Source organism: Apteryx rowi, unplaced genomic scaffold (genome assembly GCF_003343035.1).
Source record: "Apteryx rowi isolate R43461 unplaced genomic scaffold, aptRow1 scaffold_19, whole genome shotgun sequence".
NCBI lineage: Eukaryota > Metazoa > Chordata > Aves > Apterygiformes > Apterygidae > Apteryx > Apteryx rowi.
The window spans coordinates 1,575,118-1,601,034 of record NW_020448196.1 but is presented as its reverse complement, the minus strand read 5'-3'; the positions used below and the strand labels follow the sequence as shown (position 1 = coordinate 1,601,034).

Here is a 25,917-nt window from a genome sequence, read left to right as displayed (position 1 = left end):
AAGTCAACACCAAGCCTTGTGGAACGAGGAGACCCCAATGCCGGCTAGTGGCAGGGAGCCCTGGATGCGTCTGCCTTCCTGCCTACCCAGGACTGCAAGGCTGTGCAAAACAAGGCTATGAGAAATGCCTCTATTCATCTGAGAGCTCAGAAACCACTGCTGAAGTTTGACTTACAAAACTAAGAGGAGCTAGGTACCTACAAGTACAGCTATAGCACTGGAGGTCTCGCAGCTCACAAAAAGGCACCTCAGTGAACTCAAGTGGGTCACTGAAAGGAAGGTTTTTTGTAAATGACAGGTACACAGAACTTTCATGATTTGGCCCTGGAATTCAGGATGCAGATGTTAACAGCTAATGGAAATCAGGCATAGGGAAATACAGACTTTGGAGTCCACGGGGCAACTTGGTCACTAGTAATTCAGAAGCAGAAAACAACAAGATGCATTAAAATTCTTTCTAGTCAATCTTTATTTTACACATTTGCATCACAGCAGGGAGACCAAGCTATACAGACCATCCTGATTTGCATCTACCTTGCTTTTCTTCAAATACTGTTTGCTGTTCATTTAATAAAGATAAAAAAATACTGAAAAAATCCATTTGTGCATCTGAACATGAACTAAAGAATAGGATATTTACAGGCCACCAAAAACCCTAGAACAGGACCTGGCTGTACAGAAAAGTCTTTTCGAGTTCTTTTGGAGGTCATTTACTAAATGAATCCAGAGCTACATTGTACAAGGTGCCCTAAAGCTGCTTAATGACACAAAAGGATCTAAAATTAATTATTAATAGGTATTGAGGGGAAAGGGAAGCCATTCAAACCCATCCTCTGTTTTAACAGAACAGGTACCACCCCAATGCTCCAGTATCCTAGCTACCGGAGGAAGTGCCTCTGATAATGTGGAGGTCAGGCTCTACTTCATTATACAGAGAGCAGAACACCAAGTGAAATCCCACAGGGAAATATTTATTAAGAATTGTCTTTTCTACAGGATTGCTGCAGTCAAAACATAAATGGGTTCTTGAGCCAGTCAACATACAAGGAATGACTCTTTTCTCAGCCACTTTCTTCTGGTACCTTCACTTTACATGTAAAGTGAGTATCTCAACAGTGTATTTTTCTTAAATCCTGTTTCAGCCACCTGAAGTACATACCATGTGGAGTTCTTAGAGGACCATTGCTATATCCAGGCAAGAAACTACAAGGAAGAAAATGCACAGCTTTCAATATTGCTAGGTAAAAGTGATAAATAAGCCAAAACAGCATCATACCCAGTGGCTACAAGAAAAGCCAGATTAATCCATTTTAGAAGAGTATTTTCCAGCAATCAGCCCCAGGGAACACAATGAAACAGTGGTCAAGCACCTCTGGGGAGCACCACCTCAGTTTTCATGAAATGTTCAGGTTACTGAAGTTACACACGAGGTTTCAGATTTTAGAGAGTGTGTAGGTCCAGTAAAGTCTCAAATGTCCCTGTATCTTCCAGCTACTGTAGACCACATCACCACGCTCTTTTTATAAAAGTGAAAAATGGGGAAACATTTTATGATTGAGATGGAGGTCACAATGCAGAACCAATAAAATACATTTGCTTTAACTGCAGTCTGCTAGCTATTGTTACAGGTCAAGCTGAAGGAGAAAAACCATGTAGACTGAAGGAGTAAGGGTTTCTTTCCTTCAATACCTGCACTTTTATCTGATTTTTTTTTCTTTTTTAAAGAGCTATGCAACTTCAGCTCTCATTGAGCTCAACAGAACCTACAAATACCCAGTATTTGCTTCAAACGCAGCCAATCAGTTCTCAAATGGACAACAAAAGATTTCTTGTCCATCTGGAAGTCCCTGGCCAGACTGCATTCCTCTTCCCTATGAGGAGTGTACCAGAAGGAAAGAGAAGAGTTAATAAGTTAAAAATCTGCCACTGGCCTCTACATGTGCACACAGGAGCTGGTCAAGATGTGCCCTTTCATGGTCAGAAGGAATGTTGCAGTGCTTAAGGATACTTGGTGGATGCACACTCACTTTACAGAGTCCACCTAGCTTAGAAAAATACATCTTCCATGCTACTAGCTCCAAGACAAAATACTGCAATGCAGCAAATTTTTACAACATGCTCCCAGGGTATGCCAGAATGGAAATCCAGGAACAGGGCACTCAGCTGGAGAGAAACACTGAACAATGCACTGCACAGATCATGACATGCTGCGTTAGATGGCAACATGAAAGAATATCTTAATAGGACAGCATGTGTCTTCTTCAGCTAGAACGGCTGCATTCTGAGGAAGCAGCAGCAATGTTCTGGATGACCCCATTATGTCTTGTTTTCTTTTAATATGTCTCTTGATAAACCATCAAGGAAAATATTCTCAAGCCTGAAGAATGCAAGAGCCTGGCATTTGCACTGCAAGGAGGTTTCCTGTGGAAGACAGCTTGCTGAACAGTTACAGCAGTAAGGAGGAGTGTATCAGTGGCATTTGCATGTCATCAGTGGGGATTTATTGGGGCATAAACTGCATTGCAACTAAGAGCGAACTGATGTCATTCTAGTCTGCAGAGGGTGCTGAATACTCCACAGCAGCAACGCGTGTAACTGCATTCACAACCATTTATTCTGAATTGCACCAAACCTGCCTTTCCCGGACTCCTGTCGGTTATACTGCTGTATACTTGCAGCGATTGTTTTGGTCGCTCATCTCAGTAAAAAGCAAAGACAGCAGAGCTTGACAGCCTGTATCCTAGAGTGATCTGTACAGCCACAAGCAGCTCTTCTACCTTCCCTCCCCATGAAAGGCAAAGCTTCCTATGAGATATACAGCAGTCAGCATTTGAAAGGCAAGCACTGCGATTATCCTGTCTGGTGAGCTCCTAAGCTGCTGCTGTTCACTAGCAATAGAAATAGCCATGCGCTCGCAAGTCATGCAGACGTGGGCTTGCCTCGGGAGGAAGAGGGAGGGAGCAGCCCTCCCTTTGGTGCTTCCTGGTGCAGCGCGTGCTCCACACCGTGCAAGCAGAGCAACTGCAGCCATCCTCTCCATCCTCCAACATCCCAGCCACCACCCAACCCTAAAGACCACTTTTTTTTTTTAAACCTGCACCAAGGACTGCTATACAACAAGAGAAAGGGGAATTTCTTTTGAAAAGGCTGCAGTAAGAACCTGTCACTTTTTTCACCCCAACACCCATATTTTGTTTCCCTTACTAATACTTAGGCCCAACTTGTTACTGCTATACTGCTGGTTAGCATCCAGCACCAAGTGCCAGCTGAAGTTGGTTGTATAGTTGACTGTTTAACCTCAGGTCTGAACATGGAAACACCTCTTCTAAAAATGCTTTTGAAGTCCTACGATGGCTTTTCATGACAAGATAACAGAAAACACTCATTCCTTGGCCTTTGACTAAGGAGCCAGGGACTCAATAGGTAAACCTACACTGTACACAAATTTAGCAAAAAATCGCATATAAAAAAGAAACCTGAGACTAAGGTATAAAGCACTGACCACCTCAGCAGCTCCACTGATGCTGAGGTACAGAATAGCCAGCTGTTTGGAACCACTCAGTGGCACATGCTGGGATCCCAGCACAACCACTGATGTTTTGGGGGTGAAGAGCTGCACCCATCAGAATTTCACATCTCATTCATAAAATGTATTAACAGTTTCTATGACAGCATCTTGTCTAGATTAAGAATGTGTTATTGCACTTCTGTTCCTGACAGAAAATCCTTATGCCTTACCTGACTGCCAGACTTCAAGTCTCTAGTAGACTACTCCAAACAGAGTTTACAGCCTGTATGAGTAGCCCTTTGGATGCAGGTAATGACATTTTCCATGGGGACAGAGTAACTGCACAAAGAACATGAGGATCAGTTTTTCAGGTATTATATTTAAGTGTATGATGAGCTGGGACTACCTACATGTTTGTTTACACTACAGTTCCTCACATCTCGACCATTTAATATGCAGAAGAATTCTTCATATGAAAGGTCTAAAAGCCTCATAGATCACATAACAGCCTTTCTAGTAGCGTAGGCACTCTATTTCCACTAAAGCTGTGTCTTTGCAAGACAAGGACACCAAAAGTCAAACCATCACTGCTGACTATTATGCCATTACAGCTGAAAAGGAAAATAAAGAGGATTTTGTATTGGGAGAAGAGGGCTATTCTCATATTTTTTTCTGAAGAGAAACCAATTCCAGGTACCAAAGCAAATAGTTTCACTTCTAGCATTTCCACAATCAGTAGAATCAACACCAGGGAAGAGAAGTGGCAAAAGGAGAATGCAAAGCTGCTCTTAAAACAGTAAGCCTTGAACAAGTACAGACTGCTCGCTTAAGAGTTTTACAATCCCTGCTCAAGACTGAGAAAGCAGCGGTTCAGCGTTCCAAAGAGATAAACCCTCTTCTAAACTTACTAAAGCAATGAGAAATCCTCTGATCAGTTACTCAGATATCTAGTCCCTTCAGACAAAAAGAACAATTCCTAATGAGCTAGTAAGAGATGTTGGCACATCTGGAAGCTATTTGATGCTGTCTATCCCTGTCACACTGACAGAAGCACTTTGCTTGACAGCACCATATATGTCTAATGTTTCTACATGAAGATTAAGGCTTCAGTGGGTCAATGAGTCATACTTGATTTTTCTTTTTTCCTTAAAGCTTATCCCCTGTTACATCAGTGAACAACTCCAACCCCCCCCAAAATTAATCACTTGCTATGCCTCACTGCTATAGCTAGAGGCACCATTTTGCCTTACTAGCAAAACCAGAGCACTAGAGGTAAAATGTACATGGCATTTTAACATGTCTCTGAAGACTCCACTGCAAATTTGCAGCTAATCATTAAGACTTCCATATTGCCGGATATTGAGAGTGCTCTGGTCATAACCCTCTCCTTTCCTGACAAAACCATTTATGACTGGGAGTTGCAGTCTCCTGGTTTTGACAGCAATTCCATTTTGACCAATTCAGCTCATCTCAGACAGCAATATCACTAATCTTACATAGCCAGAGAGGTACAAGTAGCCATCCAGAGAGGCCGAGATGAAAGTGAACCAAAGATTTATGCTGCAGTAGGTTCGCCAGACAGAATTCCAGTGGAGATTTTGGCACTGTTTACACAGTGCCAGAAAGGAGTGTGCCTTTTGAAATACCTTGAAAATATTTCATAACGCAGATCAAAGTGCTCTGAGCCACAGCTTGAAATTCAATGTTTAAGATAGCATGGCAGACCCCTAAAAAGCAAGCAATCTTACACCCCTTGTGTATTTCTTGTCAGGTGGGTGTGAATCAAGAGCAACTCCATTAACAGTGGAGAATTCATACTAACACTTATTGCACTATGGGCTAGTGCTTTTTAATGGAGAACAGCTGCTTGCTTCCTGTATAGCAACACATTTGAAAACCTGACGCATTCAAGTGGATACCTGCACAGATTAGACAAGACACTTACCAACCTTCCCACTGATATGAGGAGTGGCAAAAGCCATCTGATCCAATACCCCATTTAGTCTCTCTGCAGTTGTTTCTATTAATTTGTTTTTCAACATTTTGTCCAAGCCAAAAGGAAAGTTCATAAAAAAAGAAATACTTACATCTCGTTTTCCTATCTTCTGTGACACTTTGTAATTCCCAGCATACATGTTACATAGCATGTGTGTATATATATGCGTTATATAAAATATATACTTTACATACACACTAAAGGTCTCTCTTCACATTAGTATAACACATTCTGAAGAATGCAATTGCAAACAATTTAGAATATCTAACTGATCCAGAAAGGGAGGGGGGAAAAGAATAAGCTACCCAAAATCCCTAGGAAAGCTTCGCACTCCTTGCAGGTACCAAGAGATCCCATTTTCTTATGATCAGAGGAATAGTTAGATTTTTGCACTGCTTTGCTCCCCCTAGACATACCCCACTGTGCAGTTTCAGTGTTGGGAAGTGCTAGTTGCTCCCTTTCCACTGAGAGTAATATTAATAAATTAAAAAAGTTTCTCTGAAAGTGCTGCCTTAGTCCGGTCCATCATGCTGTGCTCTCCCACTCGCCCCGTGGCTCTGCTGAACCATTCACCACTTTCTTGACCTTCTTCATGCCCTCCATTACTCCAGAAGTTGTCACCCTAGAGAAGAAAGAAACACCATTTCAGAGAACAGAACTTCAACTATGACATCCATTTCACCAATATCCCAGGCTTGTGTTCTTGCATATGTCCATAACACTTTCTTCAAGTGTCTCTTTACACAGACCTAGCAGTCTTCATGTTCTCTCTTTTCCACTGCTACCATTTTGCAGGCCAGGTATCATCTTGGACACAACGCTGATGGGAGCTGGGAGCAAGGCAGCTGTCCTTGAGAGCCTCAGGCACCTCCTCATCTGTCATTAAAACTAAGATGGACCTATGTAGACTGGCTTGTCACTCCCTGTTCACAGACACAGCAGTGATATAGGGCCAACCCTTCACGCCTGGTAATGGGAAAAGAGTAATGTCCTGAGACACTGGGTGTGCCAGGCTCTGGTATAGCTGCCTAGGCAGTGAGAACTACCACCAGGACTGGCTGATCTAGTTGCCAAGTTTCACCAAGACTGTTGTTAATCCATTCAGGCTTTACAGGATTCGGATCACAATGAACTACAGCATATTTTTTTAAAAAAGGCTCATGCTTATTGACCCGTATGCCCAGAGCAACCATGCCACGCTGCTTTAACCTCCAGCTGCCTCCAGAAGTAATCACCCACAACCCATCCAACAGACCTAAAAAAGCAAAAGTAGCAGGCTGCATAGGAGGATCAGGACAAGAAGAAACTATAGCATCAAAACAAATGTTTACAAGATTAAAACATTTGTATCTCTACAGTGAATGTGGCTCCTTAGTTAAAGCCTCTTATCATGGTGGTGGTGGTGAAGAGACCAAGATGGACTGCTAATAGACAAGGTCTAAACTGCACTCAGCTTGGAAGTTTCTTCACATGAAACCACTGCATGCTTCAGTTTCCTTCTCTAATGCTAGGGAAAGCATTAGCAGCAGAGCATTAGAAAGTCTGCAGCAGAATAAGCATTATCATTACTCGTACTTGAGAGAAAAGAGCAGGCAGGGCTGGTTAAACTGACACCAGCCGGCTTTTACTGAAGTTTGAGCAGCTTGCTTAAAAACATTTTCCTATACAACTGAACACCCTTAGTTCTGTGCATTAAACGTTTTCTTCTGCATTTGCTATGCTTTTAATAGGTCTAACTTATTACACAAATACACACACAGTGGACACTGTCCCAAATGAACTTTATTAACTTAATGCACACTGAGTCCTGTTAATAGCAACACTAGTCAATGAACAGCAAGATAACAGAATAGAGGTCATCCCTACTAATCCAAGCCTGGATTTGTCATGGCAATCTGACCATTGAACTATAAAGCCTCATAATACTGTTCAAACATTAGGCAGACTGATCTGTTTATCCAGCCAGAACAGTATCACTACTCTCAGAACTACCCAGACTACCCAGAAAGCTCTTCAGCCCAGTATCTTTCTCTGCTGCTGTATAAAACAGATTATCTGCATGTATAACCCATTTGTTTTCATTCTTTTGCACAATATGATTCTCATTGCATACTAGTATTTTTTCATACAAACGTGCTGCAGAGGTTATTTTGGATGCTGAAAGCCAGGTAAGAGTGCCAATAGCACAACGCAGTCACAAGGGATGCCTGGAAGCATAAATAAAACTGTCTAGTTTGAAGATGCAGCCTTCAGTCTGGGTACGCTTTCACCTGCTGTTCCCATGTAAGACTACTTTACTTGATCACACTAGCTAGCAGCATCTTCACAGCATCACTCAAGAGTGATATCTCAGGATAGTATCTTCAGATACACTCTTCTGATAATGCCTTTAGTTCCACATCAGATATCAGCTTGTGTTCACCTACTGTAGAAATACTTTATCCAACAACAACAAAAAAAATCAGTATATCCAATGGCTCTAGCGGTGGCACTATTGGGATGGCCAGTAGTTCAGACAAATCAGAGTGGGTCTAGATGATCTAATGTTTAAGGGAAGAGAGAAAGCAGCAGAAAAGTGTAGATCAAGTAGTAACTTTATTCCCCATCAAAATTAAAAAAGAGAAGAATAAGGAAGCAGGCTGCTTAAAGGAGAAAGAAGTAGCAAACAGTAAATGGATTTGCCAGGAAGAAAACATGTCAAGTCTTCTAGGAGAGAAAGCATGTAGTGGATCTCTAAGTCTTTCCTCTTCACAGAAGTTTTCCCACTGTCACATATGACACTTTCCTAAGTAATCTAGGGAAGCATGGGCTAGATGAAAGTGTCATAAGTGGATGCATAACTAATTGGAAAAGCATACATTGAGATGTACTTAATGGTTTACTATCAAAATGAAAGAACATTAAGCATTGTTCCAGAGAGGTCTGTCCTGGGTTCACTTCTGCTCAACATTTTCAGTAATTGTCCGGGTAATGGAATAGAGAGCTTGCTTATTAAATCTGCAGAAGATATTAAGAGCTACATATTTGAGAACAGGACTAGAATGCAGAAAGATCCTGGCAAACTGGAGTAATGGTCTGAAAAAAATATGGGACAATTCAGAAAGACAACTACAAAGTTTACTCTTCAGAAATAATTAACTTCATAATTACAGAATAGAATAAAGGGCTAAGTATCAATTCTTCAGAAAAGATGTGAAGATTACAATGGACTACAAACCAAAAGTGAGCCACTACCATACCATTGAAACAGCAGACATACTGGGATATATTAATAGGTGTTTTGCATAACACCAAAGTAGTCCTAACACTTGACTCATAGCTAGTAAGATCCCACCTGGCACATGGTCTAGAATTTAGCACTGCACATTAGTACAACTACAAACCCATTACACATCCAGAAGAAAATGATCAGAGGTTACTGCAGTAAAAGAAATGATCTGCCCACAGCAGGACAGGATGAACAGCTATCTACTGAAATTGCAGCCAGGTAAAGTCAGATCATTTGTTATCAGAGAGTCTGCAATGACAGCAAAGCACTGGGAAAGACTTCTTGGAGGAGGTGGATTTCTCAACAGTGAAAGCTGAAGACCATCTGTCTAACGAGCACTGATCTTGTCTCATGACAAGCAGTGTAGCTCTTGAGGCCCTGTTTCCTAAGACTGCTCACATACAATGGGCAATTCCTTTCCCTCTCAAAATCAGTTCAGACAACATTAGTGCCCAGTAAAGATAACAGCACTATCAAGCACTCTGCAATTCTCATTCTAGTCCTCTGAGCAGTTTCAGAACTTCAGTTCTGACCTGCAACACTGCAAGTAAATATTCCTTAACTGCAGTTTGCCAACCTGCATTTCTAGCCCATAAATTAATGACAGCTAAAATACAATGAATCCTTCTCACTAATTTTGTCTCTCTCTAGAGAGAATTTTTATGACTGTCAAAGTGGTAAAGAACCTGTCACAAATGAGGCAGAAAAGCAGTCCCCTGTACAGGCTATGGAAATTCAGTGTTTTTGACTGTTCTTCATTATATACAAGGTATCAAGGGATTGCTAAATATCCAGAAGCATTTTCAGTCTTCCACAGTGGTGCCTTTCAACTGTCTTTTTTCTCCTATTTTATAATCCAGCTGGAAAGCAGACAGCAGCCAACCTTCACAAGTTAAGTCTCCGATACTGCAAACTGGAGTGAAAACTGATCTGCTATTGAACAAAGCAGCTGATCTCAGCATGGGAAAGTTGTGTTAGGTGAAGAAAATCACTTCCAGTGGAGAACATCATGAATCAGTCTGCCATGAAGCACAACCTGAGAGAAAGTACAGAAAAGCAACCAACCAGGACCTCGAGTCTCAGTACAGAATAGGCTGCCTCATAATGCAAAGAGAAACTCCAGATCCCAAGACATAAAGCAAACGTAGGTCAGTGTCACCACATCAGTAACTATGTTGGTGCTGCTCTGAGTGTTAAGAAAAAATAAAAAAACCCACAGTCTCCATGCACTTAGTAAGATTTACTGAATCAAAAACATAACCATTAATGGCTTTTCTTGTAATTCCTCCTCCAGTGAGGATATCCTCACCCTACAAGCATTTCTGAACATCATCTCCAGACCTGTAGCAGAACACTCTGGTACCTGACATTTAAAGTAACACTCATTGAGCTAATGGAATAATTCCTGCAGAAGTAAAAGAACAAAACTGCTTCCTTTTCCCCTTTCCTCACCCATCTCATCTACTGCACTGTTTATATTTTAGTGTTCATGCCCCAGAAGTGACATTAGGGCTGGAAGCCCGGCAACCCTTTCTGCCAAGTGTGGCTGCACCTTTTCAAGCAGAGCACTTTAATCTAACAAAGTGTCAGTGATGTGCCCACATACTGACAGACCAGGCTCGCGAGGCTGCCCAGCACAGGATACACAGAAAGCCACTTTGTTGATGCTGAACGGCTATTGACCCTACTTGAAAAAGAACAGACTGGTCCTTAGTTCAAGTTTAGTCATACTCTCCTCTCCACCAGGGCAATTTCTATAGAGGCTGGTATAACTGGGAAGAGCGACCTATAACAGCTGTGGATGTTTTACACTAACCAGCCTCTGTCTTACAAGAAAGCAAACAAAAAACTTTGCAAACTTGTTACAAGTTACTTTCACTGATCTTAATATATATTTTATTTTTGAGAGTTTTATGAGTTGACAGAGGGAAGATTTGTACCTTATGTTGCCTTTGTCACAGACATCTAGTCTTTGGATTTTTTTTAAACAGATTTCCACACTTTCCTTACCAATATTTACAGTTACTGCTAGACAGAGCTTTGTATAGTTTGTACTCTGAAAGCAGTTATAAACTAGAGCTGTGCTTAAAACACCCTATTTTTGCTAGGAAATTTAAGCAAGCCTGAATAACAGGCTTGATGACCTCAGCTCTCCCTTCCACTGGCTCATAGAAGTGTTGAGCCTAAAGAAAATGAATGCTTCTGCAGCAAGTGTTTTAAAAAACCCTGATTTTAACAAAAACCCTCTGGGAGAGGAAAACAACCATAAAGCAAAGTGCTTTGCATTTCACCTGTAAAACACCAACCTGGAAATCAGACATAGCAGAATACCATGAAGTTTGAAATTTGCAAGCTTTTAATTTCTGCCATAGCCTCTGAAAACAAGTGGGTATTTTATAACATGAAAAACAAAACATACACTCAAACAATTGTTAGTCAGGATGCCGTCAGGCACTTAGTCACTTGCTCAAATAAGCCTTGATATTTTTCCCCACAAAAACAACAGTTAATATCTATAAAAGCAAAAATAGGACCAGCAAGACCAAGTCAACAAGAAATTTAATACTCTAACTGCAGTGCTTCACCTATCACAGAATGTGTATACACCATGATTTTTAAATATGTGTAAACTTAACCTCCCTGATGCAGCTGGGGAAGGGAGAACAGGACTCTTCCACAGATGACCCCCTGCCAAGTGTCCAAATGGAGTAAAACTGACAGTGAATCAGATGAGAAGAATCCCAGCAAGGCTATGGGGAACAAACCACAAGGCACAACAACGGGAACTCCCACGGCAAAGAGCAAAATGCCTTACTAGGAAAAAAGCTCACAAAGAGTTCTCATCCTCCAGTTTCGAGTAAGGTCTCTTTTGCTATGGCAAGATGACAATCACTTAATTAGTTCATTACACTTTCTCCGGGTTATTCCTAGCAGATTCTCTTAAATCTAGCAGCTTCTCCAGCTTAGTGAATTCACCACATCTGAAAGTTGCCAGATTAATAGCCCTAAAAAAATTACACGAGTAAAAATTCATTGAGTATACAATGCAGAGTTGAAATGCACTCTACTAGGCAATCTCCTAAGGAGAAAAGCTCACTTTTGTGCAATCACAAATCCCGCTACATCTTCTAGTTCAGACAGCACCTTCCTAATGTGGATGTTTGTTTACCAGCACCCAAACTGAAACCAATTTCTTACATAAACCATCTAAACACCTTTAAGTGATAGTGATTTTAAAGTCATTGCCTACTAGTTGGATTCAACTTGTGACAACAACAGATTAGTTTATGGACCCAAAACAAATAAAAATCAAGCACTCGGAAAGAAGATCTTGGTTTCTAAAGACATTTCTGAGAATTAAACTCCTCACATAACACTTCAGGCTGGATCCTACCCCATAAACCTCCTTGTAGCAATTCCCCAATAAGCTCTATTTCCTGAGCTGTGTCAACTATGAGGTTAGCAAATAAACACATTCTGCCTTTTTTCAAAGGAAAATTGGAATGTTGACTTGTCTTACCCAAAACTGGGTAAGAAAGGAGAATTGCCAAATTGGAAGCAAACTCTTAGGAAGAGATTTCTGAGCCTGTATGCGAATTGCAATTATGCATGAAATACATAACTGCTAAAGAGATTAGGTTAGCTCTATTCCTACTAAGGCAACAGAGTCTGCAGTAATTAAAACTGTATTCAATACTTCCAGCATGCTGAATTTCTTAGGGCAGCTTCCACTACAGAAAGTGAGTAGCATTTCTGAACCTAAGTCCTCAGAAAAAAATCACTGCAAAGAAAAGGACAGGGGATTGGCTTGAGCCCCACTTTATAATTTTTCCAGACTAACTCAGCTCTTACTGCTTGTGGTACCTTATTGTTTAGCAGCAAGGAATGGAACAGTAAGGAGTATTAGTAAAAATTTGTCTGCTCAGCTCAACATTGCTTAAGATAGCTTCTGCAAAGCTACAGGCTCAGCTTCAAGGGGGAAAGGACCTTACATCGCATTCTAGTTGCTCTGCAGATGAACAGAGCAGAGCTTCGTGGCTGCAGTGAAACATATACCCGTACAAAATTCTCAGGACATTATGCCAGCTGGAACCCCAAAAAGCTCCTACCACTGATCACACAGAAAACACCAGTGAGAAGCGCAGCAACCCAGGCCAGCTCATCTTGGTCTTCTTGTTGGAGATTAAGCAACTCTACATCCACTAGAATTAGGGATCTCTCAAGAACCGTCTGAAGCTATTCCTCATTCTGGGCAACAGCTGGAGGCAGTGGGCTAGCTTTTAAAACCCTCTTCAGCCAGCCTCAAACCCCTTCTCTACATAAGCATCAAGAAACAATCAGATATAAAAAGGGCAGAGTGACTTACTGGGGTTCTTACAACATAAGGCAATTTCCCACAAAAAGGCAAGTGTGACACCACACTGCATGAGTCCTACTATTACCCTGATGATCAAACAGTCTTAAGGGTAGCCAGCATGTATCATTAGCATGACACAAACCCATAAGCAAGCACACAGCAAATCAAGAATAATGTAAGGGTGCCTATATTCATCCTCTGGTCAAGTCCACAAGATCCCAGCAAAAACACTGGTGAAGGACTGACCTTAATGTGCTGCTCACATTTAAAAGGTCTGTTTTTAAAACAAAACACACTAGAACACATATTCTGTAGATTGTTATGTTGTCTGGGTTTTTTTTGGGTTTTGGTTTTTTTAAAGCATGAGGGCTTATTTTCAGGCATGACAAACATACAGCACTAATGACAATTCACAAGACTTACTGATGATCAATACCACAGATTAAACAGAGAAGCTGTTTAACTTGGCATTTCCATGGGCATCTTCTTGCCCTGTGAAATGCTTCATCAGCTTATTCCACACCACTGCAATACCCAGCTCAGGTTTTCCTATGCATATCACAAGCCTCTCGTTGTTTAACAGATGCCTCGATCTTTAAACATGATAGCAGATCTTAATCTTTTTGGAAGAAAGACTTCTTAGAGACATGAAGTAAGCTGTTTTTAAGCATTACTTTTCTCAAAGCAAGTGAAGAGGTAAGAAAAAGTGTGTTTGTGGTGGGGTGCTCTTACACAGCTTCCATCTCCAAATCATCCTCATCATCTTGAGAGAGCTGTAGATAAGGGTTGTCTGATGCTGGACGGAACTTGTACCCAGTGAGGACAAAGAACACAAGTGTGGCCATTTCATCTAGCAACTGCAAGTAAAAACACAAAATTGAAGTTTATTCTTGTAATCCTTCACAGTCAAAGCATTTCTCCTCATTCATAAGGTTCAAGATTTAATGGCCAAGAAGCCTGTACCATGGCAGAAACGAACAAAGCAATTCCCATCCTGTTATCATTAATCCCAGGTTAAAGGCTGTCAAAGCTCTTTGTTCTTTCAGCTTTCCTTGTCACTTTAAATATAGTTACAATTCTAGCCATCATTCCAGTGCTTTTAAATAACTAAGGCAAAGCTTGGCTTTTAAATGAGAAAAAAATATATACATCCCTAAGTTTTTTGGTACTTCCAACAGTTAATGTATTCCAAAGACTCCCTGCACAGTTACTTGGATTATACGTTAAGAAACCAAGTATTTAAAAGTCACTAGGCAAATAAAGCCTGTAAATGGAAAAGCGAAAGCCTATTTCACTGGCTCCTGGGGACTTGATTACACAGGGCAAACCTGACTAATTTTTTTCTCCTTTGTATGTGCTTGATTAATTTCCTTCAGACGTTTTTAAATTGAAAGACTAAAATCAATAATGCAATTACTTTCAGACATCTCATGTATAATCCAGTAGCCTTGCTGGACAAACACGAAACTAAAAATATATTCCTGCCACCCTATGGGCATTAGTGCTAAAAAAAAATCAGGAGGAGCCAGAGCACAGCACTGCACTTTTAGAAATTCTATTACAACGTGTAGAACAAATTATGGAAATTTTTTTGTGCAGTTACACTTAAAGATTAAAGAGGGATTAAAATTCAAGGGATGGATGTATTTTCCTTTACTGGCAAATACCTGGTACAGCCATTTCCACTGGAATGGAACAGCAATCTTTATGAGAATTGCAATGATCCGTGTGAAGTAAATGTAACACACAATCTGTGGGAGGGAAAAGGACAAAGCATGAGTGAGATCAATAGCATCATCCTTGTAGAGCCTCTTTTCCCAGAGAAATAGCTCAAACAATTCCCAGACAACTCATCATGTCAGATTAGCCTTATTATACTTCTTGATAAACATGGAAGATATAGACCGAGGGCTCTGCTGCTTGTTGAACATCCAAATGACTCAAGCTATTACTAATATTTAAAGTGCTTTCCTGCTCTAAGTATTAGGATTTTATAGAACTCAAGAATCAGGATTGTAATTTATTACTCTTACCACTTATAAGAGTCTGAAATGAGGCTGCTGGAAACCATTAAGAAGGTTATGCTCTCTTGGGAAGTATGCTCACAGCTCCCACTGACTTCATCAGAAACTGCATGCCTGCATCTCAAGGCACCATTTGATCCCAAGTTTAATTTTTAGCAAGTTTATAGTACGTTATTCAAGCCCATCAATTCAGGTGGCAGCTCAAGCTGTCTCCAGAGGAAATTAATTAGCATTACAAATAGTTGAAACCAATTTAAGGACAGCCAGAAGGATGCAACCACTAGATATAGAAGGGAAGTTACTTTGAGAATTGTAAGCCAGTCGACCAAGATACCAAAGCACAGCACTACCACTGAACTAGGAACATCTCCACCCCATCCACCAATTACAGCAGCTTCCAACAACTAATCCATCAAAGTGCTTGAAAGGCTTATAAGTGTTCTGTATACATATGTACAAGTTTCTTACTTACCATAACATAGTAATGCCTGAAAAGCTTCAGCTTTGCTAGGTTAATGGCAGCTGCCAAGAGAACACAAAAGTCCATTAGGAAATTTGTTAAAATTAGACAGTTTCTGTTGATGCTTGTCTACAACGTAGACAAGTGGTCAGAATTAGAACTCAAGTAATCCCAAGTTAGAAGCTTTGTCCCACAAACTGTTGGATGCTCTGAGAAATGTCAGCCTGGCTTATTTTCATAGTGGACAGTTCCTACACTGGTGTGAATTCCCTCTTAAAAGGCAACTCAATGAGATCACCTTTATGCTAAGTTTTACATGCATACGCTCTGCAATAGACAACTTTTATCTAATGCTTATCTGTATACAGCCAACTACATACTGTTGCCTCACTCCTGCCACAAGCCCTGGCACTTCACTTTACCTCAGAGTCATTCAGAGCAGCTAAAGACACAGAAGGGGTCAGGAAGTACTCAACAGAAGACAGCAATTTTCTAGGCGGTAATCAGGGCTCGGAGAACTATTGCACCTTGTTGAACAGCGGCAGAAGTATTTCAGCACCTAAGCTGTGTCCTCTATCATTCATGGCTCAGTCACAATTTACAAGTGAAACAGAAACGCATACGAAACAGTTCTTATGACAAATGCATGCATTTGAGTCAAACCATGTAAGCTCAGGCCCCAGGCTAACCTACACTTATTGGACAGATTACATCAGCTCTTGAGGAACACAGCATATACTGATGGGAATGAGCAGAGGTCAACAGATGGAACAGCTGTCAACTCTGGTTTGAGAGTCAGGTTTTATAGGTGCAGCAGGATTACAAGCGTGGACCCCTGGTGTTTCTGTGACAACAGGAGAGGCAAAGAGTCCAAGATATGTTGACAGCATACAGAGATGCAATATATTTAGAGCCAGTGAATACAAGTTGTCAGTCAGACAATACTGGCACATAATTACTGGTATTCCCTCCAAACCCTCCTTATGCTTTTAACATGTGTAGAAGTGCAACACATTGTGCTTAAGTTTACCTGCACTCCCTCAAAGAAACCACCCACTACAAAAAGCAGATTTGTAAAAGGCTCTGTGTATTTTCACATAAGATCTTCCAGGTTCCCAATAGGGCAAAACATAGTATTATGCATCAGGATGAGGAGGGCTAACAGCTACGAGATGCTTCATTTCCTGTGACAAGAACATTGAAACTTTTCCTATGAAAAGGCAATGTAAAATGCACCACTTGCAAGAGAAGTTGTGCTACAGATTCCCACTACATAAATTACAGCAAATAGAAACACCACTATTATAAAACTATTTTGTGTTATCTAAAGATCAAGAGAGTGACTTCCCCAAACAGTTACCACAGACGGTAAGCTACGGACACCATGAAATAGATATAAACCCTCCTCCAGTAGACACAACATAACAACAGCACCTGACTAACACAAGGCATAGATAACTGACAGGTAGATAGAAGTAAACTAGTTAAGAGTGGCTTTGATTTAGGAATAGGTAGAGGCTTCTACACTTCCTTGTCAAATGGTACGTTTAACCTCTGACAGAGTGCATAGCACATCAGTAAAAGAAAGCAGCACCAGAGCCCAAGAAGAAGAAAAGACAACCTTTTCTGTGCAAGACCACCAAACGTGCGTGCGAGTAAATGCATATGTGTGTAAATCTTATGGCACAAACAACATGTCAGAGTAACACTGGTTCTTCATTTTGAGAGGGTACTACGTTTTGGACTGCTATATGAAGCACTAAATATAGAATAGTATCTACTATGCAGTACACAGTTCTGGACTCCAGAAAACACTGCCCAAGCTCTAGTCTTGCATTTGTGGAGTACCAGCAGTCAAGTTCTAAGAGCTCTACGCTAGGCAACAGATGCCAAGACCTGTAATTGCAAGAACAATAATCTAACCAAATCCTTAGTAGTTAAGCCAGCTCTGAGACATTGGTTTAGCTACTTCTCCCTCATTTTCCCACATCCCAGAAGCTAGTTTCTCATATTTAAATAGCAGAAACTTAGGGATTTTCATGGGTCTAATCTCCTATCAGACAACTGAATGTTGAAAGTTCTTCATAATATAGTTGAAGAAAGACTAAAGCATATATATATGCAAGATAAATTCATTAGATCTTGAAGCAGAAAAAGCAATGTTGTCTTATTTAAAGAGCAACTACACACAGTGTGATCACAAAGATCCTGGGATTTACCACATACAGGATTGTACATAGAAGGATCTATTTTAAACTCAATGCATTCATTTTCTGAAGGACCACCACCAACTGGTGCAGTAACAGGCCATGAGGATTTCCAGGCTTTGTAGTTAAAGGAGCATCAACTCAACAGCTATGATTCAAACTGCCAGTCCACCAGTGCTTTACAGCCAACAACTAAGTGAACTGGGGAGTCATTTCTTTCTGATTCATGCAGTGCATAGGAGGAAAGGATAGTGAAGCCAAAGATCTGGCTGCCAACCGAAGTGCCACAATGCCACCTCTCAGCTGACTGAGCACAGCTCAGAAATCTCACCTACTCATCACGATAATCAATACAGAAGAGTCATAGGTTGGCAATTCTACACCTAGATATCTAGAATGGCTCAGTGTGGAGGAGGAAAAGGGTAAGGGGAGGAAAAGGGACAGAAAAACATCAAGTAGAAAGACTGAAGAGCCAGTTCCAGAAGCTGGCTTACTCAGTTACCTCAGCTAGGTGCCTTCCTCCAGCTGCCTCAGTTTCAGCAATACTTCACCCCACTGTCAGACATTAGCATCAGTGCTAACGTACATCTACAAAATTCTGTTTCTCTGAACACCTCAAAGCTACAGCACACAGTTCTGGAGAGAGTCTAAAATCATCGTTGCTTGGCATCAGCAGCTCATGACTTGCCTTTTCACAGGCTAAATGTGCCCCAAACAGCAACAGCTGAGTCTTGCTATGTTGGACACTTTAAAACTTAGGTTCACCTAGCCTGGCAGTTCAGACAGAGCAACACTCAAGGGGAGAGGCTAGGCCAGCAGCTGTCATTTACAACTTGAATCACTTGCAGACTCAATCTGTAAAGCTGTGATAACACAGCAGCAATCACAGCATGTAGTAAAGGCTGGGTAAATTTGTTATGCATATGATAACCCTTCTTTAAAGGACCAGTACTTAACTGTAGGGTAGAAAGCAGAGACTCTCTACTAAAAGTTTCAAACACAAATGCTTACTTGTGCTCCACCTCTTTCACAGGGTAATTAAAAAGATAAAAGCCATCTTCTGAGGAAGGTTCGATTCTTTGGTTTGTAATAGCATTTATACCTTGTTTCTCTCAGTTGCCCTCTCCATCACCATTTACTTAAACAGCCTGTATTTGCAGCAGTCTGACCTGCATTAATCAAAACATGGCATACCACAAAGTTTTGGAAGTCAGTCTCTCTTTTTCAGATTGCCGACTATGCCAATTTAAAATGCTGAGACAGCTTAGAAGATGGGTAAAAAGAAGGTCAGACCATCAACTACACCCCTGCCCACCAGAAGACAGTATTTTTTTGATGGATAAATCTGACCTTTTCAGAATATATATGTAATAACAATAAGAGGACTGCAGCTGAGGGCACAGGGAGCTCAAATCCAGACAATACAGTATGTAAGGACAAACCATAATACATCTGGAGTGAACACCCTAAAATACAACTAAAAATATTCCTGCAGTGCACTGCTTGCTATACTGATTGGCACATTTGAGATGCAAACCTTGCCATTACCAATTAATAAACGAAAGTTTTCCAAAAAAACCCTTTAAGAATGAAGACATATGCAGATTTAGACCTCAAAAGGCAACTACAAGAGTAGCCCAAAAAAGTATGGCCTATAATCTCTACAAGCACTCTTCTTAAAAGCATTCCTGTGCCATAAAGAAGAGGTCGAGCCAACAGATAACAGCAGCTCTCCTACTCTGTGCAAGTAAGATCTCACACCTTCTCATGTGCAAGAGGATGGCAGACTGGTTAACCCTGAATCTTCTGAAACACATTAGCCATTTGGCACAGAAGTTCCCCATCACAGCCAAAAGAAATTAAGTGCAGAATTATCAATAGCAATTGCTATGTCAACTCTGTATAGTTATCTGAGATACCTAGAAGCAATACACTGGAACATAATAGGCCTCCTTCATTTCTCAATTTGCATCTTCCCAGTGCAATCTACTGAGGTCTGGATACTTAAATCACTAAGTTTTATCTCAAGGTTTGAGATGTCCATGTACTGCCTGGAGCACTCTTACCCCTGCACTACTTCCTCCTCCTCAGTGGAGGGCTACAGAGGTGTTTTAGCACTGGTCTCCACAAAGTCATCACCTCCAGTATCTGCTGAGCTCAGCTACACAGAGGGTGTTTCTGCACCACACAGGACTGGGCTCTTTGTTCACAGTGCTTTCATGGTGCAGAAGCAGGAAGACACTGAATACAGAGCGTGATTTTTCCTGACATGGGGGCCAGCATGAAAGCATTAATCATCATTTGCCCACCGTACAGCACACAGAGAATGTTGCCTGGGAGCTACACGCTGCAGTGTATTTCCCCTAATACTGCTGCCAACTATGACGTGCTACAGTGCTTCAGGAGAATCGCTAACCATTCGTGACCAGGCTGCACCAAGTTTCATCTCTCTCCTCATATACAGAGGTATGGCCAGAACAAACACTGCAGTGGTGCTTCCAGCTTTCTACTCCTCCCTCAAGCAGCAGATGACATTATATGTAAGAGGAGGTTACTTGAATTGAGAGGTACAGTGATCAGGAATCCGAGTTTCAAACAACAGTAAGTTTACTAAACCGTATTCCCTCTCCTCCTTTTCCCATGACACCTTTAGATCAGATTTAGCAGCCTTCCAACCAAACACTTCTATCTCAGTTTGCAAGGCTGATTTTCTTAAATCTGTAAGCAAGACATTGTAATGCAGATCTAGAAACGGACAGATGACATGTTCCTCTCTGAAAGGAGATATAGTGACAGACCAGAAGAGGTGTAGCTAGGCACTTGTTTAAGTCTGAAGGTGGCAAGTTAAAAAAAATTGGAATGGGATATTTACACCCTTTGCTATACAGGACAAGGAGCCTGTAGAGATCAGAGATTTTACCTACGCTAAACATCATCTTCAAAGAAAAAAAGCAAACAACCAGGCAGATCAAACACAGTTGTATCAACACTATGGCATGCCTACTCTTCACTAGCAATCCAAAATACCTGCGCATGTAAGGTCTTCCTGGATAAGTTATGGCTCTAGGTCCATTCCTCTACCTTTCCCACTTTAGAAAATCATCTAAAATCAAGTTTAAATGAACATTAGCTAGTGACACCAAATCACTGCTACCTTTAACAAGCCTTTTAAATAACTGCACATAGCGAGTTCAAGAGCCTACAGCAAGCACAGCTATAACAGATTAAAAGACTAGTAGTCAGGCCAGCCTATTACTTCATTTCTATTCTAGTCAGACTGCAGTCATGGCTGCACTTAACCTGGGAGGGGGGGCTGCCTAATAGACAGGTTGTGGAGTAGCTGAAAGAGGACAAGACAAATAGACAGTCAGGAGACACCACCAGGATACTGAGCTGTAAAGTTCTGGAGCTGATAGTTCTGAAGGACACAAGGAAGCCATTTTCCTTAGTCTTCCTCACCAGTGAAGAGGTCACCAGAAGACCCAGTGCCAGGAAAAACAGCTACTGAATTTATAGTATATAATTCCCTAGGGCACCCTATAAGTTAATGAAGTCTGTGTGAGAGAAATTGAAAAGCAGCCTCTGAGGTAATAACAGACAATAAATCCTGGCAAGCAATAGGCAGTCTGACCAGGACCACGTTTGTAGATGCAAGATTCAGTCAGCTCTAATCACAGGGTAGGCAGTGCAGCAATTAAGCCGCATGTGAAAGGATCCACTAGCTTTCACCACTTAAAGAGAAAACCATTGTCATTTGTGGAAAAAAAATAAATGCTGGTGAGCTTAAGCGTTTCTGCTAGTCATATTTTCCTTGTGAAAAGGTAAGACATTGAGCAGCACCCACTGCAGAATAGGGCCTCCAAAAGAAGTCTACAGAATTAAGAGCATATGCCTCCAGTCAAAACTATCCATTTATAAACCTAACATGAATGATTTTACCCTATTACAGTGCAAACCAAATCATCTTCAGTTTTCTCAGCCAGGCACACTAGCAGGGTGACACCATCAGGCAACTTTCTGCTTCTCTTATCACATTCTTGGTTGCTTGCTCTCCACAGGCTCCTATCAGCAGCCTCTAAATACCTTAAGAACATTGTATCTGACAAGCTAGCCCCATCTTTACAGCTGTCCTGGCCACAATTTGATGCCAGTCTACATACTATTTTCCCTGGAACACTTATTTTCCTTAGTTATTCTTTTATTATTAGTGCAGCATAAGGTTGCTGCAAAGTCCCTCTCAACAATTATCGAACTTGCAGGGTCTCCGCAATCAAGCATGCAAACAGCACTGAGCTACACATGACATTCATGGTGAAGAGCACCATTATCCATGCAAAACAGGCATCTACCAAAACAAAGGATTAGGGAACAGTCCTACAGACAAATGTATATAACTGACTAGCTATAAAGATACATCCATTTCTTCTCAGACCACCTTTTTCTTTTACCATTATACACTACAATACGTCCTTCAGAATGAGAGGGCAGCAGCAGGCTTGGGTTTACTCAGATCTGGATTCTGCCCATCACAACAAACAGTGGACAGATCAAGCACCTTTAATGTTGAACATCCTTGCTGTTGGCAACCTCACTTTTCTTTCAGTCAGTATGCTTTGAAATTATGCAAACTCCATAGCACCATCTTGTGATAAGAACCATCAAGTGCAAGGCTATATGATCACCGTAAGGCCACAGAGATCCAGTGGTTTTCTGTCTTAGTTATATGCACTAGCCACTGAATACTCAGCACTGGGAAGAGGCACAGAACCCATTGCCACACAGCAGTTCTACCTTAGTTACATGAAGACTGACCCATTTGTATTGTAGTTGCACACAGTGGCTTTAGCCAAGAATCAGGCCTTACATATGTGAAATCCTCAGCTTGGAAGAAAGTGACCCTGCTTCAAAGAAGCTTCATGTTTAAGCAGACATTGTGACAGTAAGTGTAAACGTACTCCAGGATAGCAGAGGTGGACAAGGTAAAACAAATTAATCAGTGAAAATCACTGGATCAGTAAAAGCATGTTGATCAGAAAACTATCAGTAACAACAGTCATGTTAGATTATCAATAGTAACCTCTTTCACATCAGTATCTAGTAGTAATTAATACTTAACTTTTTTCCAGTCTTGAAGCTCAGAAATGTTGGGCTCATCTTTAAGTATTGTCCAGTTTTACAGCTGGGAAAAAGAGACCTAATCTGTGTTCTGTACAGAGCTGAGCTCTGTAAACAACCTGACACTTCATCCAATAGATCAGAGAGGTAACCTGCACTAAAATGCAAGTGTCTCACCAGAAGCCAAGGAATGGCTGGAAGAAGTATCTAGACCTACGAGAACATCTCCAGGAAGGAGAGACAAAAGTTAAAGGATAAGACTGGGTTTGAACAGACAGGATGAGCCAACAAAGGTCCTTCTCCAAATAAAGCTTTCAAGAACAGTTAGCCATCAAATGACAGAATACCAAAAAGGCTGCTCACTTCCAAGGAAGTCAGCGCTATACTTCATGGATTGAATCTGCAGCCAACTGCAAACCAACAGCTGATGAACTATTTCAGAAGAAGTGAGAGGACGAGGCAGAAAAGCAGACACTATAGAAGCTGTATTAGGCTTGACTTTCCACCCATCATGTCATTTTACTGCTACATTAAACATAATTCACTGGTACACAAGCAATCCCTTAAGCTGCTGTACAAACATACAAGCTGAGGAGTGTGCCAATTTATGTTTTGTTTCATAGTAAGGCTTAATTCCCTCCTTCCCGGTAGGGACAGATTTCTGAAGAAATTGAAATAAGGTGGTCTGGTTTGACTAGTAAATAGCAATTCTGAAATTCATTTCTGGTTCTGCTTCTGAACATTTGAGTCTGAGAACAGAAGCAAGGCTGTCAGATGATTTGCTCTAGATGTCATGTCTAGCTCAAGAGTATTGAGAGCTGTGCAAATACCAGAGACTGATTTCTATGTATGAGTTACAACAGTCAAGGCAATGCATGAAAAGGGTCATTTTCCAAAAGCCATTCATACAAGCCCACTGAGGATAATAAGTAAGGTGACAATAATACAGCATAGATTTATAATTTTAGTTTACATATTTTAAATCAACATCATGTGTTTGAAATTTTGGCAACATTTCATGGCATGTAGCATAAAACATCACAGAAAATTAGATTACTTGCCTTTTCCATCTGTTGCTGAAGCCTCCTGTAAGTGTCTTATTGACCTAAAAAATCAAAAAGGGGTAGATTAACTATAATTTTAGCACTCCCTTTTCACTGCAAGCCTCTAGAATTCTGACAGTTTTGTTAGCTCGTTGTGCTTGGGTTTTGTTCTTAATTAAATGCACTTAGCACTGCATATATATCACCCCCATCTCCTCAAGTCAGGCAGTTAGTTCAAGTATCTGCATCTCCATGTGATTAAAAAAGCAGAGTGCTAAAGCCTACTTCAGCCTACAGAAAGCTCTGTGGGAGGCAGGGAGCAGAGTGAAAAACTGGGGCATTTTCCAGCATAATAATTTCCACTAGTTCAAGTAAGCTGAGCTACTATTCAAAGTTCTACCAAGCATTTGGCATCTTACTGCTCTTTTAAGCTCTTTTCATTTAAATAGTTGATTACAGCTTGCATGTCTACATAGGTAGCTTATGTAACAGAAGCTACCCTGCAGGAATGGATTTTCAAGGGCCAAGTCTTAGTCACCTTGCTCACATGAGTCATCCCACCAGCTGCAGCAAGACTATCCAGATGAAAAAGGGTCAAGATTTATGTCCTAGGCTTAAGTTCAGTTTATGTAGGTATCCTGACAATGCAGGAACACTGGCTGCATGCTATAAACAGTTACACGACAGTTTGCCCAAATGCATTTGTCCTTCAGATATAGCTGCTTTCTGGAAGGCAAGTTTGCACCAGCTTATCACTAGACAGGACATTTGGGGCATTATGCAGTAAGAATTATCACTGTAACATCACCTTTATCACAGGAAAGAAAGGCTCTCTATAATGAAAATTAGTATTCCTGTAGTTATTTATTATACCCAAATGTTCTCAGTCTCAGAAGAGCTGCAGTGTTTTCATGGGAGTAGGGGAAGAGGCAAGTGGGTACTGATACACAAATGTATTGGAAAACATTTCACAACCTTGGCAGAAGGCCACTAAGGCTTTGTGTAGTTTGATCTTCACACAGAGGACAAATGGGAAGTCCAGCTGAATCCACCCTACTAAGCCAATCTGAAGCTTCCTGCGACCTACTGAGCAATATATACATGTTTATATACATATACACATGCATATATAAACAGAGATAACTATATACTTAATATAACACATTGCATTGTAGTATATGATATATGCAAATATAATAAAATATATAGATGTGAATTTATAAGTATATAACAAATATATATTGCTCTGTATTTTTATATATTTGTATGAGCACATATATATTTGCATTGTTATGCGTGTGTATATATACACACATATATATGCATTATGAAACAGTACCACGCTAGAGTGATGACTTGTTTACTAGATGCACATTTATATTTCCTCTGCTTTACTGAGAAAATGAGATGGAAAGTAAAATAAGAATATCCTGTTTTTATGAACTAAAGCAGCCAGAAGCTCCTTCATTGCCTCCTTTAAATCCAGCTGTTTATCCAATTAAGACTAAAAATGAATTTAGAAGATAAATGTTCTGACTACCTGGCAAGAACTAACAATAGCATTTATCTGAGTTATCTGTTTTAGTGGAGTTTTATATAACCAACGTTTTTTCTTGCCAAATATAGCGGAAGGAAGGGCAGGGAAGCGTTCCCTCTGGGATTATTTCTTCTAACAGTCAAGTAAATATGCAGCTACTCTGGTTGAAGGCAGCATTGGTCATAGACAGCACTATTGTTTCAGTACTTAGTAGCTAAGTTTCAAAACTCACTCAGCAAAGCAAAACCCCAGTTCTCAATGCAAGAGATTCAGCACTTCTGAAAAGTTCCAATTTTCAAAAGCACCTATAGTCTGTTTGCACTGCCTTATCCACACTTTTTAAATCAGCCACTCTAACTTATCAATTCCATGTCTGTTTTTTTGGTTCTGTTTCCACTTTCA

General features: G+C 40.7%; 1 protein-coding gene across 1 annotated transcript in view; it reads right to left on the bottom strand.

Annotated features, from left to right (window-relative positions):
• Window positions 1-451: 451 nt before the first annotated feature.
• The window catches only part of GPR107 (G protein-coupled receptor 107), a 42,654-nt gene continuing 17,188 nt past the window's right edge, over window positions 452-25,917 (bottom strand). Inside the window, exons 14-18 of the mRNA XM_026062044.1 lie at window positions 23,997-24,040; window positions 15,626-15,675; window positions 14,797-14,880; window positions 13,862-13,986; window positions 452-6,126 (exon numbers count right to left, since the gene is read on the bottom strand). Of these exons, the coding sequence (XP_025917829.1) occupies window positions 6,030-6,126; window positions 13,862-13,986; window positions 14,797-14,880; window positions 15,626-15,675; window positions 23,997-24,040 (400 nt within the window). The 3' untranslated portion in view covers window positions 452-6,029. The remainder of the gene's footprint in view (window positions 6,127-13,861; window positions 13,987-14,796; window positions 14,881-15,625; window positions 15,676-23,996; window positions 24,041-25,917) is intronic.